At 34.8% G+C, this 20,920-nt stretch overlaps 1 protein-coding gene across 5 annotated transcripts in view; it reads right to left on the bottom strand.

Annotated features, from left to right (window-relative positions):
- DIAPH3 (diaphanous related formin 3) overlaps window positions 1-20,920 on the bottom strand; it is a 201,101-nt gene that overhangs the window by 139,137 nt on the left and 41,044 nt on the right. For all 5 annotated transcript variants that reach the window (XM_064713728.1, XM_064713699.1, XM_064713709.1 and 2 more), the window contains 8 exons: window positions 18,510-18,620; window positions 17,952-18,070; window positions 17,107-17,223; window positions 15,790-15,908; window positions 15,606-15,670; window positions 14,841-14,945; window positions 12,252-12,590; window positions 11,154-11,268 (listed from right to left, as the gene is read on the bottom strand). In XM_064713728.1, coding sequence (XP_064569798.1) covers window positions 11,154-11,268; window positions 12,252-12,590; window positions 14,841-14,945; window positions 15,606-15,670; window positions 15,790-15,908; window positions 17,107-17,223; window positions 17,952-18,070; window positions 18,510-18,620 — 1,090 coding nt within the window. The remainder of the gene's footprint in view (window positions 1-11,153; window positions 11,269-12,251; window positions 12,591-14,840; window positions 14,946-15,605; window positions 15,671-15,789; window positions 15,909-17,106; window positions 17,224-17,951; window positions 18,071-18,509; window positions 18,621-20,920) is intronic.

Genomic DNA, 20,920 nt, shown 5'->3' with positions numbered 1-20,920 from the left:
AAGGGAAAAATGAATCTATTTTGTACCAGCTGGAGTCTTTTTCGTATTGTTTAGTTAGCATCTCTAAACATTGTGCAATTGGATTCTATCCCTCTTTTCCTGTTACATTCATGTATGCATAACAGTTGACTACCTAGTCACTAGACCTTACAGATATTGAAGAATTAGTCTAATTTTAGATGCATAAAAATTAGTTAATAGTTCTACTAGTAACAACATGCTCATTTTATTTGACCTAAATAACATTATATGTAAATGCAGTTCCTGCAGCAGAATTATAATTTGATTAAATCTATATGACTTCCCTCTCCCTCAAAAGGTGGAATACAAACATTACCCTGAGTAAACAGAAAACTTCAGCTGGTGATCAAAGAATAAGCCTTAGCTTCAGAGCCTGGAATGGTATAAGTACCAAGACCTACACTGACAATCCAAAACAAACAAGACTCCTACAAATTAACAATGTGTTATTATTTTTAAGAAAGTTATGAATAACACAATTTACATTTCATCCTAAAGGCAAGCATGAGCTCTAACAAAATGAATTTTCTTGACAAATCAGAAGCACATTAGCTCCTTCACACAAGGAATGCTTTGCCTTTAATTTCTCCTATTCTTTTCATACTGACTTATTTTTGCCACTGTAGTTTCAGGAGGGCTTTAATATAGTTCCAAATATGCTTCCTACTTTGCGTTTCAGTCTATACTCCCAGGTTCTCAGCAACAGAAACCTGGAGATCAGAACTGTCTATTTCCAGTGCATATGAGCATCCTGTTCTCAAAAACCCATTTTTGTTGAAGTGGTTGAGATTTTTTTTGTTTATTATAAAGCATGCATCTGCACAGCTTAGCTTATGTCACCATTTGTTCCCACTTCATCACTACCTCTTCCTTATTCTGCTGAATAAGGAGCAATCCCAGGTACATTCTGAGAGTCAACTGCTAGCAGCAAATGGATTTTATCTTCCCCTTTTTAAAGTTTGAACAAGTCCATTTATCACTACAGCTTCTCTTCTATAGAGCATTAAAACAGCAGTTCACAGAACAGTAGTTCACACTACTAGATTAGTACTGAAAATAAACTTTCTCTTTTGGCTTTTTGAACTTAAGGTGATCTAAACTGCTTTGGTTTTAGCTACATCTATCCATGTTTGTTTCTTTTTACAGCAACATTACAGATGCCAAGATTTTTGCTGCAATGTGCAACCATTCCTTGAATCCAAGTTTGTCTTCCAGCATTCCAGCCACAGCTACCTTCCATGGTGTCAGCTTTGGTAGCAGCTGTTTTTCAAACAATCTTGCTGAACACTGATTTGATTTTATTTTTTCATCCTCCCACTGTTTCCAACAGATGACCCAGTATCTCTCAAGACCTTACACTGATACGCCAGCAACGAAAACCATAATTCTGTTTCATATGTATCAAGTCCATTGCAGCCAAATTTTAAGTGCCCCAAGACACTACACCACGCAGTCTAGGAACGGCAAAGATAAGCAGCCACCCTAAAGCAAGCTCCTTCTAGCTTCTTATCCTTGCCAGCAATACATATGCATTTACAATTTTAGAAAAAGCCATTTCTATATCAAAGGACAAGTCAGATTGCACAGCAGGAAACATTTAGTCTTTACAACTGTTAAACTGAGTAATGCAGCAGATGAAATTTTTTGAGTTTCATTACTCAGTAACTGATGTTAGAGGTGAGTAAGGTGGAAGAACTATCTTGTGAGTTAAAAAAGTAGAGTTCCACTAACTTGTAAGAATAGGAAGAGTGGAGCAGCAAAGCCATAAAACAGAAATATGAAGATGTTAAAATCGACAGGATACGTTGTCCACGCCCTCATTCTCTTAAATTTAAATGACACTGAATGCAACAAACTCATCCAGAAGAAGAATGTATCTGAAAACACAACTATTTCCCTGTAAATATTCAACTATTGTGCCAGCCAACAACTAAAACAGTGCAAACACATCCTGCCCTATTACAAAAGTTTTCAGAATGTGGAACTAGATTATATCATATGTAAAAGAATATTTTGTTAAAGCTCTGATTTAACCTCAAAAAAATCCAATTACTTCAGATCAAATAAATTCTCTCAATTCTTACATAACCTTCAGAACCTGATTGCTTTTAATGGGGGGGTACATCATGTACAGAACATTTACAAAAGTGCTTCATGGTGATGTTTATTTCATAAAAAATATTGAAAGAGCCCTGTTAAAATATCTGTCAGCAAACTATCAGGGCAAGATAGAGACTAGAAAAATCTATTTAGAATGAGAAAATTGTATGAGAAATTTATGATGTTGAGATCATGCAGAGAACAGCAGCCCACAATGGAAGCCTCTTTCACAAAAATTCATATGAAGTACTCAACTTACTGTTTTTTTTTAATTAAGAACTCAATTTAATTAAGAAAATAAATTATGTATTAGATAAGGCCAGGCCATATTTTTACAAAGTTAGTAGATAATGAAGATTATGTAATCCTAGTGGGTAAGAAAAGAAAATGTCCATAGCCATACATATGAATAGCTTAAAATATTGTTCCAGCCGAACCTGATCAAATGCAAACAGAACCAAAGACTGCCAAATATAATACTGCTCAAGTCTGCATGGCATGCCAGTACCCAAGTACTGTCTAACAGCTGCCTAATTGGACATCACTGCTCCATTAATGCATAATCTCCTTGATTTTTTGTTTTTCAAAATGAACTGTCCTTGAAATGAATTTCTTCTGAAACAAGCCATTCACTGAAAAACTAAATTATAGATTTTCTAAAGGACAAAAAACTAGTGCTCATGGAAATTTAAATGCTAATAATTTTCATCAACAGTGACTTTGAAGGTTTGCCAAATAAGGTTTGTTAAACTTTTCTTGCATGTAAATTATTTTTCTCAGTTCACAATGAAAAAAGGCTGCAATAAAAGCAGCAGTGTAATGAAGATTTTATTACATGCAAATATAGTGTTACCTTTAGTCAGACGTAAATGCTTGCAACATTAGATTGGAAATTCATCAAAAGCATTTAGTGCATAAACTTGTAGCAAAGCCAAATAGGAGGTAAAAACCCATGAAAATAGGTTTGTACCAGGCATAGAGTTTTATACCTCCTGTGTGATACAAATATTAGAAAATTAATTCATGCAGAATCCTCGCCAGTATAGTGACAATTATATTGAAGTTCTTCAAGTGAGTATTTTCCATTAAATAAACAAAATTATTAGACTGAGCAGGGCACTGGGATGACTTTCCATAACTTGCATTTTAGGATCCAAACTCATTTTTCTATTCTGTTGGTATTTATAGTTTTGGCTTTATGAAATTGAGTAGACCTTTTTTGATTTCTAGATACATGAAAATAATATCTACCTGCTCTAAGATCTTACTTGTTCACACTATGGAAACATTTTCTAGTAGAAGTCAATAAAGGAATGCTTTTATTGCTTCTAAAACATGAAGACTTCAAAGGCTTTTCCTACCACAGTGTTGGGAAATGGGAGTGTAGTGCTTTTGTTACCCTGAATATACTGTCATATTTTCATCAAACATAAAGTGACTGCAGACTGATATTGTATTTTGTGTGGAAATCAACTATTAAAAAAAAAAGAATCAATTGTTTGAAAGCAAAAGCTAAAGGTGAACTAAAGGAACTACTCTGTCCAGGCACTTCACTGAGCAGAAAAGGCTAGCACTCAATCTGGTTTGAAGCTGACAGCAAATAATAGTCTGTGGGTAGAAGGTAAGAAACCCTCATTTAATAACAGCACAAACTACTACTCTGTCAAAAAGAAAAAGAAAAAGGTAAAATAAATTAAAATTAAGGTATGGTTAATACTGTGCTTAGGTAGATGCTTACAAATGCTGTAACAAGCTTTTCAATAATATATTTTCACTATCTGACAAAGTAGTTCCTAACTGAAAATACAAATCAAAGTACCTTATCTAATAAAAGGTTGTTCTAATCCTATTTACAATATATGCTGACACACCCTTTCCTACAGTCCTAGAAGAAGAATGGTCTGATGTTACTCATGATTCTGACATAGATTAGAACACTGATGACACAGTCATTCAATAATTCATTAATTCAAGGGAGAATTCATCCTAAGAAATTGTCAAAGAAGGAGAATAAATTGGAAGACATGTCACAATTTTAGCTTAAAAAAAAATCACTCTATAAAAAAAAAGTTATTGTTAGGCTATTTTAACCACTGCTATGCTAATGTTTTTTTTTCAGGTTTTCTATTTTCTGTTTGCCACACATTCACAGAATTATCTGGATATCAAAGTCAGGTTTTAAGAGTTATTCATATTCCACTTCTTTAAATGCATTTAACAGTCTGAACAACTGAATGTTTCTCCTATCCATGACAGGACAACAGAAAAAATAAATTAAGTTGGATTACTTTTCCCTCCATTGGGTCTGTTCCACCATGACACTAATCAGTAACAAGCTTTTGTATTTTATCAGAGAGCAGGTGGGTGGGCATCTGGCAGCCAGCCAAGCTCAGTGCACCACAGAAGTACATTTACTCACTGATTATTATGCATCAGTCTCCACATTAACAAATATGATTTGTTACAAATATTTAAAAAGGACAAGAGCAGATATCATTCTATTTGCTAAGAATATAAACAACTAATATAGTTTATATTATATTATTAATTTATAACCAAGCAACACTAAATATACCATTCAGTGTCTCCATGAGACGATGACACACTTGAGTTGCAAGATACCACTGACATTTCAATGTGTTAGTGGCTGTTCCTTGCAAATGCTTGTAACTTACTCCTGCCTTCTTCAGAAATAACCTGGCTTTCCTTATTTCATTTTATATGCACAAATCTTTTTGAATAATTGTGCTTTCAGGATAGTTAGTATAATCCTGAAAGGCAGCCAAACAAATGCATAGCAGGCTTTAATTACTTCTACTTGTACAGTTACATTAAAAGGCAACTCAGGTTACTCAGAGCTGTATTACAGCAGAAGTTACTAAACTGTATTGTTGGCAGTCTTACAGGTTTGTAATAATAAGATTCTACAAGAAGTACAGTTTGGAACTATCTCTGATAAATCCTCTGGAGGAGGAGGAAAATACAAGGTTATTGGGCTCCACCTAATCTTTCAGATGGATGACAGCATGTTCTCTTGCTTATGCAAGGTAGGCTGTGGTGTGTTAAACATGGCACTAAACTGATTTATATTGCTAATTTGATCTTCTTGGTAGCATTTACTCTCTTTTCTGATTTAAAAAATTTGAGACTTAATTGGCACTATAGCACCTTAGGTCTTGATTTTTCTTACAGAGTATACAGGGGGAAAAAATTATAACTATATTGACCTTTTCAAGTCAAGTGCCAACAGAGATAGTACTCCCACAGAAGTGCTTTATTTCTGAATAATCAAGTCTGGCAGGAGCTCTGGTGTGATGGGATCAGACACTGCCATTTCCAATAAGATTAGGATGAAAATCTGTCCCAGTTGATAAAAAAAAAATAAGAGAGATCATGCAATCTTTCTCTCTCGAGTTTCCAAGATTAATTCCCTTTGATATCCACAAAAGAAAGAAGAGAACATTTCTAATTTTTTCATGCCATCTCCCATTAGCTGCAGTTATCTGCATATTGCTAAAAATAATGAAGGATTTAGAAGTGATTTCTTGTATGTTTGATGTGCAATTACTAATCTTCATTTGGACTTTACCACTTTAAACATAAGAGTCTTTGGATCAAGCCAAATCAACATATTGGTAGGATATTTATAAATACAGTCCATTAATTATAAAGCCCATATTTCATGAAACTACTAGCTTTCTTATATTTTGCATACATGAGTTTTCCAGCTTGTCATTTTGGATTGAAACGCTTCAAGATTTCTTTTTTGGTTAGAGGTCGCCTTCTTGTGTACTCTACACAACCTCCTAAGTCTTGGAACCACCTTGGCAAGCCACTTCAACCGCCCAAAGGATTCCTGTAAGGAATTTGCAGTTGATTCTCTCGTTATCCTGAACACATATCTCACATTATGCCTAACTACTACAGTCTCACTACATTAATTGCACTTACTCACTGACTTCAACAACTTACTGCTATGATCTTCTCCACACCAGAACTCTTCAAAGTAACTACATCAACACAGTGTTTGCATATTAAAATTTACCTTATTTTAAAGGTAAGTATTCTAAGTCTTAAACATAGTAGTTTGAAGCCACTCCAAGCAACATGGCAATCCTATCAATGATTTAAAAACAAGAACTTCAATAAGAGAGGTTCATAGAAAAGACATTATGCCAGCCTTACCACTTCTTATAATCCATTCTCCTCACTCAGCAAAAGAGAAAGTTCCCTCTTACAAATGTAACCCTTCGTATTTCTTTTGGACCATTTTTCCCTGAATTTTCCTAATGTTCTTTAAACCTACTGAACTTTTGAAGTTGTCTCCAAGTGGTACCACCAATTCCTTAGCTAGCTTAATCTACAAAAAATTAAATACACATTTCAAAATTAGCTGAAGGCTAATTAGGCTAATTAGCAAAGGCTTCCTTTGCAAGAAATTCAAGATTCACAATGAATATATGAAAAGCATCCTGTTTATATTTATCTAGATACATTAAATGAGTTTTCCCATTATCTTCAAGCTTTTACATTTTTAATGCTAACTTTTTTCTTGCAATACTATCTTGAACTTCCCTATCAAGACACATGCAGTTTTTTACCCCGCAGCTTTAGGTGCTGGCAATTTTTCTGTATTACAACACAAAGTTTACTCAAATCTTGTATATAGTTAAACCTCCCACTTTTTAATCACAAAATATTCAGCTTCTCTAATCTTAACATTTTCTCATCATATTCATGATGTGATCCAAGAGCTAATATTACGATAAATTATTACAGAAGGAATTTCCATTCCCAAGGCTTCGCACAGGAGATTTCTTTTACCCCACAAGATTTCCATCATTCTAGAGCACATGCTATCTTTTATGCAAATGTCACTCCCCTGCCTGTACATCTAATAATTCCAGCAAAGTTAGCAGTATGTTAGCTTTACAGACCAGTGATTATTCTTCCACAGGCTTCTAGTGTATTACAAAGCAGCTGACATTCAATAATGAGCATTTGTGTTTGTTCATCTTATCTCTTAGGATTAAATAACATAAAAGCACATGTAAGCTCCAGCTCTGCTATTCAATATTTCACATATCAATTGACTTTAAGTCACACATTTAGTTAAATGTTCCCCAAAAATCATAGTAAGAGATTCCTTTAAAACCATTGTTGCCAAAAAGGGTTTACACAGAATTTCTTCATTGGTCTGAGATCATGAGGATAACCCTGGTGGCTAATTCTTAGTCTCTTGAGTTTTCATTTCTTTCTCTTTCATGTCTCTTCCAACCACTCTTCATACTAATCCTTCTTTTTCCCATTAAAATGTATCACATAACCAAAGACCACCCATGCAAACCATTCATATTCATCACCTTATTTTCAGAACTTGTCAATTATTTTTCTTTCCTCCCAGCCAGAGAATAGTCATGAAACTGTCAGAGGTACACAAAACCAACTCTACTCAGGTAACCAACTCACAACCAAAACCAACGACCGAAACAAACCACAACAAGGGTAACCACAATGATAATCCAGTGGCATTTCACAGGTGATAGATTCACTGTATCAGTTAGGGATATCACCACAACAAGCACAACAACAATGACCTCAAGTACACACTCAAGCACTGACACACATGGAGGCCTCTCGCTCAGGCTTTTATGACAAAGGAGTTGGTTTGCCATTATGCCCTTGACTAAATTCGAAATTAATGAAAAAAAATCTCATTTCACCTTCATTAAGTTGCTACGAGAATACCATCAACAACTAGTGCTTTGATACTTCCCAGTGTTCATCTCAAGGTTTTATTGTTATAAAACATGTTGCTTTCACAAAATTATTCAACTTTCGAAAAGTGACAAAACCAGCTTTATAAAACACAAAAGAAAATACCCTATATTATCCATAGTGTATGGACTTTCCGCAACCACCATCAGCGAGCAGCACAGTGAAAACATTTCCTCCAGTAAAGTACCAAGACTGCTGCCAGCAACAAGTCAAAGAAGTGGTTATTTCCCTCTACTCCCCTTCTCAGGGAGACACTTCCCCACTCTCAGAGAGAAGTATCTAGAGTATTTTGTATGGGTTTCTCCACTTGAAAAAAAGTATAGGTACTTTGGAATGAGTAGAGCAGAAAATCATCAATATGACTTGAGGGCTGAAACAAAAAGATGCAGACAGAAAAGTTGAAAAAGTCATCAGTCTTGAGAAGGATAATAAAGAACAAGGGAAAACTTACTGATGAAAAAAAAATAACCTGACAGAAGGCTGGAAATAAGAGGGAACCAGAATTCTTGGAGGTCCACAACAGCAAGAGGAAATAGGCACAAGTTACAACAAAAGACATCCCAAAAGAGAGTATGAAAAAAAATTCACCACAATGACAAACATGGGAATAGGCTATCCATCCCTACATCTCTATCTGGAAAAATACCTCAAACTCAGTTGGAGAAAGTCCTGAACGAGATAAACTAGACTGGTCCCTTCTCGAAAAGTTGTTAGACTTTCACATGACCTTCAGGGGTTTCTTCTGTGGTTCATGTCTCCAAAATATCCCTGGATACACTCAACAAAAGTTCCCAGAGTCTGAAGCTAGGCTCTCTTTTACTTCTTTATTCTTGCAACAGTATTTCTTTCATAGCTCCATAGCATCTTCAGTTTTTCAATTGCTTCAATGCCCCTTCAGAATCAACATATTTTATAACTCCTGTACAAACATCTGCTGAATCTTCAAATCTATTCTATACTGTTCTGTATTCTTTTTTCTAGTGAAAATTCTTCAGTGGATTATTTACATAGACATAAGACTTCCTTTTCTAGATCAATGCTGATATACTTTTGGCATATTAGCTGACAAAATGCACCAACTGAATATTTGAGTACCTCAATTTGATTTTACTTAATGATAATAAAGTTCACTTGAAGCATCATTGAACATTCTGATCCCCACTTCCTCTACCAGATACCTCTTCTTATGCAAAGATTTTAATGAAAAGAGTGCATAAGCAGACCCTTCAGCAGAGTGGAAACCAGCTCATTCTTTGCATGCCATCATTTGGCTACAGAATAATTTTCAATTTCTCTTCTTTCTGGTTATAGACACAAAGCTTTAGAAACAGTTAAGGACTGTTCCCAATTTGAGAGTAGTGAATAGCTTGCTGATTTTACTTCAAAGAGCCTGTTGTTAAATCTCATCAAGATTGTGAAGAAGACTATATGTCTCTAATTTCTTTGGTAAGTTTTGTTATAATCAGTAAATTAAGTATAAGCTACAAAGAAGTATGCCCTCTCTCCGTGGTCATGAGAACAAAAGCAGTTGTTTTTCTGTCCTCTGTCCTGGAATTCATGCTGTCAACAAGGGACCTTGAGATCTGGTCCTGCCTACTAACACACTTAGGCTTTCACTTAAAGTGCTGTAAACCACTCACTTGAACAAAGATTAAATTTAGTTCCATGTTGCCCTTTAAATACCTACTTGCTGTTCTAAATAAAATCTTTAGTGTCTTCACTTCCTTTGAAAAATTAAGATGATGGCACACTTATATCACCCATGTGGGATGAGAGAGATTTCAAAACTTAAAACTAAAATTATTAAGCAGTAAGCCTCACTTGTAAAAAAGAAATAAATTTGCCACTGGGGACTACAGCCTTTAAATTGCTGCACACACACACGTTTCATATAAAAGTGTACTTCACTGACTTTCCAGCTGTAGATCCAGTAACTCTCTTCTATTGGGTTTTGTCAAAACAATGTATTCAGTCCATTCTGTTAAATATTGAGGGATGTTAATCTTGTTAACTCTAATGTTCTTGCTGTCTGTGGAGACTCACAATCCTCTTCTGAGGCATTAAAATGTTTGGCCTGAACATCATCTTGTCTCCCAAATTTTACTGTTTAATTACACACAGGAAATTATTTCCTCCAGTGGCTTTTAAAACTTTCAACCTATTAATTCAGGGAATATTCTTGGGAATTCTCCTAACATTCTAAAGGCACCATAATTAGCTTCTAGACTTACTTTAATAGATTCAAGCAAATATGTCTATGGCGAGGTTTTCTTGCCTTTTTATCTTTGTGCAACATTCTTAATATTATTAGGTATCTGCAGCAACAAGCTGTAATACTTAAATCAGAAACACTGCTAAGGCATAAAAATCACGCTTTGACAAGAGTGGAATAAAGTTCTTGGTTATGGTAAAAAAATATTGGATTATACACACTAAAGCATACCCCTCAAAAAGGAAAAAATTGAGACTGCCATGTCATTTAATTAATAAAAAAATCAAAATAGAATTTTTAAAACAAAGTAAAAATACAAAGGCCCCTGTTTAATTTGCAAAGAAATCACAAGCCTTTGACTGCTCTAAAATACTGCATCTCTGATATCAAAAAAGGAGGTAGAAAAAAATGTGTCAGGAAGTAACAGGCATTTTATATATGAGACAGAATAACCTAAACTACTACTAAAACAACTTACTGCCACAGAAAGCAGAAAAGTTTTAAAGCCAGGAATACTTTCAAATATTCTGTTGCTTTACAATGCCTTAAAAGCTAAAGAAGCTAGGCAAATATCAAAGGAGATCTGTGCTCCTACAGGTTTATCAGGAAGTAAAAAATAATTACTGAAAGACTATCGTCCATCACAGATCCAACACACAAGATCAATTATCATATCAATTCTGAGGGTAAACACATCACTTTCTGGGCTCCAGATTAGATTTCAGTAATTGAGGAAGGTATTCTGATAAAATATTATAATTTTTTTAATGTGATAAATAAAATCTGTATTTCCCAGAAGAACTTCTTGGGTTTTTTTTCAGTAAGAGTTTCCTACAGCTCACACAATTATTGTCATGCTTACATAAAATAGTTCAATATTACTGCTTTAAGCAGTCTAGGATTTTCAGACATTTTTCTTCATACATCCCACTTAGAAATAAGAACATTATTATTATACTCTGAAGGTTTTTTCATATATTTAAGTCCTAAGAATGTTAAAGGCATCTCCAAAAGCTGAAAATTAAATCCATCAGCTACTTACCCCTTTTTTGACAACAAAATGTAAGTTCCAATTTGCAAAGCATGTCAGCATTCTCATACTTGTCTTCCTCTGCCTTAACCCAAAAACAGGATTCTGTCATCTCCTGAGGTCTGATCTACAAGCAAGAGACAAAACAAAATTTTATTCATTATTTTGATACAAGGCAGAAACAGTGTTCTGTAAAGTCTAAAGCACATTGAACATTTAAGAGCTCTGTAAAACATGTTAATTTTTAGTACACAATTAATCCTCAGAGCTGTTAATATATTTCTCATTAAAAATAATAATATTTAAAATAAGTGAGTTTGGAAAAAAACTGATTGTAACAATGCAGACAACACACTATGTTATCCAAGATCTACAAGGCGAAAATTAGCTTTGGTCTAGAGTTAAAACTTGGGCAAACTTCAAATAATCTCTGAAGACAATCGGTTTAACTAGATACGAAGTACCTAACTATTCAGAATTTAGCTTTGATTACTTCATTAATTGTGAAAATCTCTTTACTGACTTATTTTTGGTCTAAATATAGTTTCCAAACTCAGTAGCAGACTGGTATACTTAATCTTGTCACAACGGAGAAGGAGAAAAAAACAAAACCAAAACCAACCAAACTCCAAATTCAGTCTGTATTTTGTCAGTCATTAAATTTATGGAAGTACATTGAAGTACTACAGACAAATGGAGAGACCTGCACTCCCTGTTTCCAGCCCAGGCTAGATCGATTCAAGACACTTGTTTGGAAACTGTATAGCTATCAGTATAGTTCAGTGACTGATCCAACATAAAGAGTCTGCTGAAAAACAAGGCGTAATAGGAAGCATAAGAAGCATCCTGCTATCAAGGTTGTTTTATTTTAGACCAGAACTGACTTTTCCAGGCATCTCATAAAGTCAACAGATACTTGCCCAGATGATTCATGGGTTAATGAAACACAGTTTTCAAAACACAATGAAAAACTAAAGACAGAAAGTATTCATATCTTACATAATTTTAACTAATGTATAAATTGCTTGTCTAGTCTTACTTCTGACAATCTATTTTCCCCAAGTTCAATGTCAGATTTTACATCAAGTATTTGTCCTTAATCAACACTACCTTAGACCAGTTGAGTCTTTTCATGGTAACCTCAGGTTTGAATTCTTTTTTAGGCTTCATTCCAAATGGCAAAGCACACGAAGGCGGGGACCACTGTATTCCAGGCAGGCCTGGCAGAGGTGGTGGTGGAGGAGCACCAGCAAAACCCAGAGGAGCTCCCAAGCTATTCAGAAGTGGTGGAGGAGGTGGGGGAGGCGGTGGTGGTGGAATTGCTCCATTAGAAGGCAGCGGTGGTGGAGGAGGAGGGGGTGGAAATGGATGTGGTCCTGCACCTTTCCGTGGAACAACAGATGCATCTCCATGAGTTGATGGCAGAAAACCAGGTGGCAGAGAGCCATACTGATAAGGAAAATAGTCTTATTCAGTTTCACTGTTTTGCCAACAAAATGCTCCAACAATCATAGTTTACAGATTAAATACAGAAAGCCAGTTGAAAGTCAATGCCATTTGTCTTGTATAGAACAGTCAAACAAGAATGATAACATTCTTAATCAAAATCATGAAATCAAAAGGCCAATGTGCTTTTGATTTCATGATTGGATGTGCCAATATTTTGAAGCAGACATTCAGACCTGGGGGGTGCACACCAAAAATGACAAACTGAAATGGTGTTTCCCACCTTTTGCATTTCACTGACCATGAGCTAAAAAGGCTATGATAGATATCCTGAGATCTTACCTAGATTACCATGGTTTACCTCAAATTAAAAAAAAAGTAACATCCTAGTCTCTGTTGTTTTCATCCTACAGATGACAGAGAAACATTCCAAGTACATAACAGTAAAATCTGAAGAGATAAATAATCCTACTGAAAAACAGGTATCTTCCAATTTAGGACCATTCTCATTCTACAAAATTGAAAACATGAAGCAATAATGAAAAAATATCCATCCAAAAATTAGTGTTCCTTACACACTAGCTTCTTATTCCATATAGAAACGACATCTATAATGTATCAAAATAGGATTAGAACTTCAGCAAGTCTAATAAAATTACTACTACTATTTGAAAAACTCTATCATAGGCCTGTAAACATAAACATGAAAGTATCTGACAAAAATAAAAGAATAAGAAATATTTATCTACTGGTGATAGCACTAATTACCTCCTCAACTAACTATGAGCTGAAAATGATTATTTTAGAAAATTAAAGGAAATACAATATGCAAAAGATTTTAAATTTCTAAAAGGAAATAGCTGAATATCAATGAATACATATAAATGCTAGCACAACAGCATGATAATGTTTTGAATTTCTGAGCATAAGCATTGTTTACACTGACAAATAGACACTGAACAGTTGTGCTCCAGAAATGAAAGAAATACATCAACACATACCAGTTGCAAGAAGAGAGTAAAGGAATGAGACCAGAGAAAAAAATAGTATTAGAGGTAGAAGTCAACATGCTAAGTAGCAATTGATGCCATACAGAAGCCAAAGATTAAAAGTACTAAGTTGCAGTAATCAATTACCTGACATTTACAAAACTTTTCATGTATCCTATTAACAACAGTGGGATAATTCATGGTATGGTAATTAGTGTGCAGAATCATATGTTATGCTCTGTCTGCATATAAAAGTATTTATATTTCATGCAGGGAATAACAGAAAAAGTAAAAAATGGAGGAAACCAATTTCACTTACAAATAGTATTTAAGTATGACTTCAAGATACACACAGAAAAGTACTTTCTTAATGAATGATGTACCACTCTTACTATATTTAGTTTTTTAGGCTGCAACAATTTCTTGCTTTTGTTAAATGTTTGACTTTGACATTAACAATTAATTTTGACCAGAAACATGAATGAGAATGACATTTCTAAATAGACCAAAGGAGAGCTAAATTAATTTTCCTCACTAAGAAAATTAAAGAAGCCAATAAATTTTTCTTAAAAATCCTCAGAAGTATTAAAATAAACACCTAGAAAGCATGTTTTTCTGATGTTTTCTTCTTCAGGCATTTTTAGACTGTTCTTGCTACTCCCAGGCACAGGAAATATCATTTGGTCACACAGTCTTCTTACATAGCTTTAAGAGTTGAAGCACTTACAAGTAACTCAAGTATTACTCTCAAAAAATCTGCACTATTCCTCTCCATCACATATTTATGCTTGAAAATTGAAAAATTATCAGGAAATGTTCTTATCCAGCCACAGGTTATTTCTTTCACTGCTGGATATCCATGGTAAGGCCTCAGTATAGCAAACTGCATAATAAGCAATTTCCTGTGCAGGGATAAAGATTACAATGATGAATGCTAATCTAAAAGCATAAGACTTATTACCCTATGTGCTTAATTACTTTGGAAATGTATGACTCTGAAAGCAAAACCCAAATGAAACCTAAGAAACTAGTTTAATTAACTGAGCTCAGGCATAAAAAGGATCATCTGGGAACTCACAGTTAATTATTGTCACATTACAATTATTTATATAAAACAGAAATAAAGGAAACTAACATTCAATAATAATTGATAACAAAGATTCTTTGAAAAACCTCTCAACCATACTATCAAAATCTGAAGAAGATGCAAAAGGAGTCCCTTTCAAAAAGAGTATTTCATACATTCACTTATACTGTCTTTTACCTGTGATTTAAAAGCTTGTAATTCTTTTTCAAGTTCATTGATTCTTTCCTCTTTTTTTTGAAGCAGGGCCTGAGTCTCCTGATGAACTACAAAATCTTTTTCAAACTAAGAAAAGAGAAGTAAAAAGAAAATTGTTGGTACCAGTCAGTTCTGCATAGTTTCTTTAAATTCCACCTTTTCCTTTTGTGCTTTTTACAACATACGTGATAACAATACCAAGGACACATGTCTGCTATTCCAACTTCCATGTGTCTGCTGAGTGGAAGAATCATCTGAATCGTCACAACAGGTCTCCACTATACAAAATGGCATAACGTATACTTAACGTATATTAAGTATATAACGTATATACTTAACGTATGTCAACGTATATTAATGTAATATACTTAATGTATATTACATTACACAGAGGAGCTTGAAAGCCATGGATGTACACTAATACAGTCTGTAGATATGAAGGAGTCTGTTTTTATTCTCCCATTGTTTATTTTGTTAGGGAAACTGGTAACTGCTGAAATAAAGCTGCTTTTTGGAAGAGTTGTACATGAAAATTTAAATAGTAGAAAGACTCTCAGTTAAGGTTAACTACTTCATACCTCTCTGCTTCCTAATCTACAAGAACATCTCAATTTCCACTTTAACACAGAACTAATAGTAAGTAAAAGTTAAGACTATTCCATGGTTCAGTTATGCCATTCATTATTCTATTAAGTAATTCCATGTCCATCCTTTGATCACATGATGATGCGATGAAGAATGACTTACTTTTCTGGAAAGTTCAGAAGCCCTCTCTTCACATTCTTCTAATCTTGCTCTATCTACACAAACATCTGGAAAAAAACCAACAAACACACTTACACATATGTAGGGAACACAAGATTCTTAGTCAGCTATTCAGTTTCATATAAGGAAGTATGATGCTGTAATCGTTTCCAAGCATGGTACTTACCTAGTAAGTGGCTGAAATTGATATCTAATCTCTTACGATACGTGAAATCTGGGTCTGTTCCACTTCGATGTAACACTATCTGTGATACACACTCTTCAATTAGTTTGAAATACTGTGGACTAAAGAGAAAAATTAGCTATTTTACAGATATTTATTAATCAATCTATATTTAAAATCTTGTCTGTGAACAAAGTCAAATGCTTCGGGCTGATTTTTTTCCACAGAAAGGTAAAAGTTTCAAAGGAAAGTTACATATGGCAGTTTATTACACAAAAGGAGTTCACAAAAAGCCTGAAAAAACAGTGGTCCTAAAGATAAATAATTCTTGTATTATAAAATCTACATCTCCCTCCCTGCAGAAATATAGGAAGGAAAGATCTCCTGCTTCCTCTCAGTAAAGAAAATGCTCTTCCTTCAGCTTGATTCCACTAGTTTTGTGACTTTTCTAAGTAGAAGTGCATTGCAGCCGTGCTTCAGTACAAGGAATGAAAAACACCTTGTTCTAAAATGCCAGGGGGTATGACAGCTGGGTCACTTGCCCAGAACATGCAAGCTGTGAGTTTAAACCTTTTCAGATGGAAGAGGTCTAGCACAGATGTACCATAGCAGGTAAGCACCCTTAACCTTTAAACATACATCTGTGCTAGACCTTGCCTGAAATGCAAGGTTATGCAGAATGTTGTGCAGAAAACAGATGGCCCCTGTTCAGTTCACACCTCATTCCTCCAGTCTTTCCTCAAAGACAACACAAGAGTTTTGGAAGGAAAGTATTTTTCAGCTTGAAACACTAAAGTTTCATTAACTGTTTCCCCTTAATTTAGCTGATGAACTTTCCAGGAGACTCAAACATGTCTACACTGACCTATAATATATACTGAAAATACTCAATTCCAACCCAAAAGTTAATCTTAATTAGGCATATATTCAGATTTCTGTAAATAGTGCATTTCTTTGCATACTCGGTTTTGTCCTTTGACTCAAATACACCACAAAATTATAATGCTACTACCATGACTTATAACTGATTAAGATATCTCTCCTGATCACTTATACTTGCAATCAAAAAGGCCCAGCTCTTAACAAAAATAGTTTTCTATGTTCATAAAATAAAATTATACGCTAAGCAGAAGAGATAAAAACATATAGATGGAATTATTGATTCCAAGTGGATTCTTTTGAACATGAGCTCACAAATTACAATCCACACAGAAAGACTAAAACCTATCATTGGATTTATGGAAGAAATATTCTATTAATGACTGCATAATAAAAAAAAAAAAAATCCATAATTAACATTTAAAACAGCATTAAACATACCGGATAAAATAATCATTTCTTATCAGCAAAAGATGTTGGAGAATAGAAAGAAAATATCCTTCAGCACTAGTGTCCTTAACTGTATTCCACACCATGTTGTAAACATCATTTACTTCAGTGAAAGTGTTAAGGAGAATAATAACAAAGAATCAAAACATTTTAGTCAATGTTTACTGATAACCTCTTTAAACAGAAATTATAGCGAAAAAATATCCATTAAATGCTTTATTTTGTTCCTGTTTGTCCTGCTGATATAATTAAATCATTTATGTTGGAATAGACCTCTTAGAAGATGATAAAATCCAACTATTAGCCAAGCACTGCCAAGTCCATCATTCAGCCATGCCACTACATGTCTCATCTAGAAATCTTTTTAAGTATCTTCAGGGATGGAGACTCCATCATTTCCCTGAGCAGCCTATTCCAGTGCTTGACAACCCTTTCTCTGAGAAATTTTTCCTATTATCCAATCTCAACCTCATACAGCACACCTCTATGTGTGAGGCCCTTTCCTCCCATTCAGTCCCTTGTTACTTGGGAGAATTGGCTGACCTATAACCTGCTTTCAGGTAGTCACTGAGAGCTACAAGGCCCCCCTGAGCATCCTTCTCCAGAATAACCCCAGCGCTCTCAGCTGCTCCTCACAGGACTTGTGCTCCAGAGCCCTCTCTGGACACGCTCCAGCCCCTCCACGTCCTTCTTGTGGGTGAGGGGCCCAAAACTGAGCACCAAATTCAAGGTGCAGCCTCACCAGTGCCTAATACAGGGGAATGATCAGCGTCCTGCTCCTGCTGGCCACACTGTTTCTGACACAAGCAAAGATCATATCACCCTCAAAAGGATATTCTAGTTCAGATCTAATATCTTCTAAACGATGAGAGAATTCAATCATGTCTTCTTCTTTATGCTCATTGAACACTTTCAGCTGAATATCTAGTGCTTCATTCTTTATATATCGTAGTTGCTGCAATGAAGAAACAGCACAAAGACTTGCAAAATTAGTATTTCCATATGTAAATAAATGTATCTCTTTAATAAATTCCATATGTTTATAATAGTTAAAAGTTCAAAATTACAACAACGCATGAGTTAAGTTAAATATTCAAAAGGTAAATGAACTTTCAGGCTGGCTTAAAAGTTTTGAACAACAGAGTATCACATGTTCTTAGCAAAGTCATAAAATGTTGAGGAATCAGAATAAAATCAGAATAAAACTCAGAAAGCACATTTCACCTTTTAATTTTTATTTTAAGGCTGATTCTCGTCCCTTACTGTTCTTTCCCAAACTTAATAAAATGCCTTTGAAGATAATTTATTAGAACTTGTTCTCGCATTCCCGCTCTCAGGCTCAAATAATTAAAAAATTTAAACAGTAATGCAAAGAGAGAAGACAAGACGCTTACTGGCAATAACTCTTTCAATCCACTGCGCATAAATTCATTTCTGATGTGAAGCCTAAAATCCAAGTCGTCAGGAGATGTAACAAGAGCATTGATGAGCTGCATGCAAGCTACCTGCAATAGAGTAAATAATAATCTTATTTCTAATATTTCAATATGCATCACAATGAAGAAGATACAACAAACTAATAACTAGACATTACATAATTTCTAATTATGAAACTACTGTAATCTTCTAAATAAGATACTTAAATTCCTCATCAGCCACATGAGCTATAAATATCAAATTCTAGTTCACAAATTTCCATTACAATTAAATATTTTTCCACTCCATTGAATTTTGTAATTTTATACAAATATAAGTTCCTTTAGCCAATGAACTTTAGCAGATAAAGCATAATAATGGACATATAAAAATCATTGCAAATATACATTTATCTATACATATATATAAGAAGTTAGTAAAAAAATGCAGTCTGTGTATAGTGAAACATATCTTTTCTTTAAAATGCTGAGTAAATTAAACTGAGCCTGAAAAACAGAATGGGGTTTTTTCCCCGCTTGTTTTTTGAAATAGTCATTCTTTAAACATATTGAATATTATAGAATACTTCATGGGAATCACTCCTTCAGCTCAAAAGAAAGAATCAGGCCAACTACTGAGCAGACCCTCTTCTGAAAAATTAAGAGACTCATCTTGAAAACCCACAGCCAGGAGCAGCAAGAATTCACTGTCTGGATTCACAAGCCTTTAGAATTATGGCAACTTACTGTTTATTTCTAATACACATGAAAAGAGACATTATTTCCCTTTTTTACCCTCTTTATTGTTTGCACTTTTTGCTTCAGTTTACAAAAAATATGTTATTCAAGTAATTCCAGCATTGTAGGGGCTTTTTAAAAGGATAAGACCATTATAATTCTATTTGGAACTCACATACTATGTCAACAATTAAAGCAATCTGGTTCAAATACTTTGCTGTAAAGCCTTTTATAGTTTAAAAAATGATGATGCATTATGCCATAGGCAAAAGGTGATACCGGAAAGATGCTATCCCAGTCATCTCCAAAGCACGCATAATTCCAAGTACTGAATTTACATACGGCCACAAGAACAACTAGGTACAAAGATGTACAAGCTACTTTGAAACAGACTGTGAGAAACAATAAGATCCATTAGGTTTCCAAAAGGAACATGCTAAGATTACATAATAGCACAGACCACAACCATTATCTCACTTTTACCCTACTGCAAAGTAGGTAAGCATGAGAGTAGCTTTATATATCATTTCAGCTGAACTGTTATGGAGGTGAATGGCAATTAGCATAATTTAGGCCTGTTTGACTGCAGTGTTAGTCTATGTAGATGAATTTACTGGCTAACACTCTAGAAGAGATCAGCTTAGTTATGGGAACAGAGATGTAACAAATGTAAACAATCTGTTAATGTGAGAGCAATGAACCTGCTGATAAAATCAAGCAGACTGTGAGCTACAAAAGGTTTTTAGGGTTAGAATGACCCAATTAAGTATGAGGTATTCTTCACCCAAACCTGTAAATGACGGTATTTGGAGTCACTTGAAAAGAGAATCTCGAGGGCCCCACAACTCTGCATTAGGAGCTGGGAGTTCTTCTTACTTGAAGAAAGAGCTGAAATTAACTTCTGTTGCCTCAGAACTTTTATGAAATTCAGTACATGCAAATATCTATATTTGCATAATAGAAAAGTATTGGTTTTGGTTTATTGATATAAATAAGGAAAATCACACTAAATTAAAGATATAAAATCATAGAATGTCCTGAGTGGGAAGGGATTCAAAAGGATCATCAAGTCCAACTCCCTCAGGGAAGTCCTGAGAACCACACCTTGTGCCTCACAGCATTGTCCAAATCCTTCTTGAACTCCAACAGGCTTAGTGCTGTGACCACTTCCATGGGGAGCTGCTCCGGTGCCCAATCACCCTCTGGGTGAAAAACTGGTACCCAATCCTAACATCTAACTTAAATATCCCCTGACACAGCTTCAGGCTGAAAGAACCCTTGGGTCCTGTCACAGGTCACCACAGAGAAGAGATCAGTGCCTGCCTGCCTCTTCCCCTCACAAGGAAGCTGCAGATTGCAATGAGGTCTCCCCTCAGTTTCCTCTTCTCCTGGCTAAACAAACCAAGTGACCTCAATTGCTCCTCATACAGCTTCCCCTCAAGGACCTTCACCATCCTCAATGCCCTCCTTTGGACACATTCTAACAGTCTTATGTCCTTCTTATATTGTGGGACTCAAAACTGCATACAGGACTCAAAAGGATTATTTAAATCAACTGCAAAAGTGTTAAGATAGATTTCTGTAACTTACTCCAGTGTTAGACAATAATCAAGTTACAACACCTAAACAAAATAATTCAACACCAGTGGAGG

The sequence above is a fragment of the Zonotrichia leucophrys genome, chromosome 1 (genome assembly GCF_028769735.1).
Source record: "Zonotrichia leucophrys gambelii isolate GWCS_2022_RI chromosome 1, RI_Zleu_2.0, whole genome shotgun sequence".
NCBI classification, from domain to species: domain Eukaryota; kingdom Metazoa; phylum Chordata; class Aves; order Passeriformes; family Passerellidae; genus Zonotrichia; species Zonotrichia leucophrys.
This window is presented reverse-complemented; position numbering and strand designations above follow the sequence as displayed.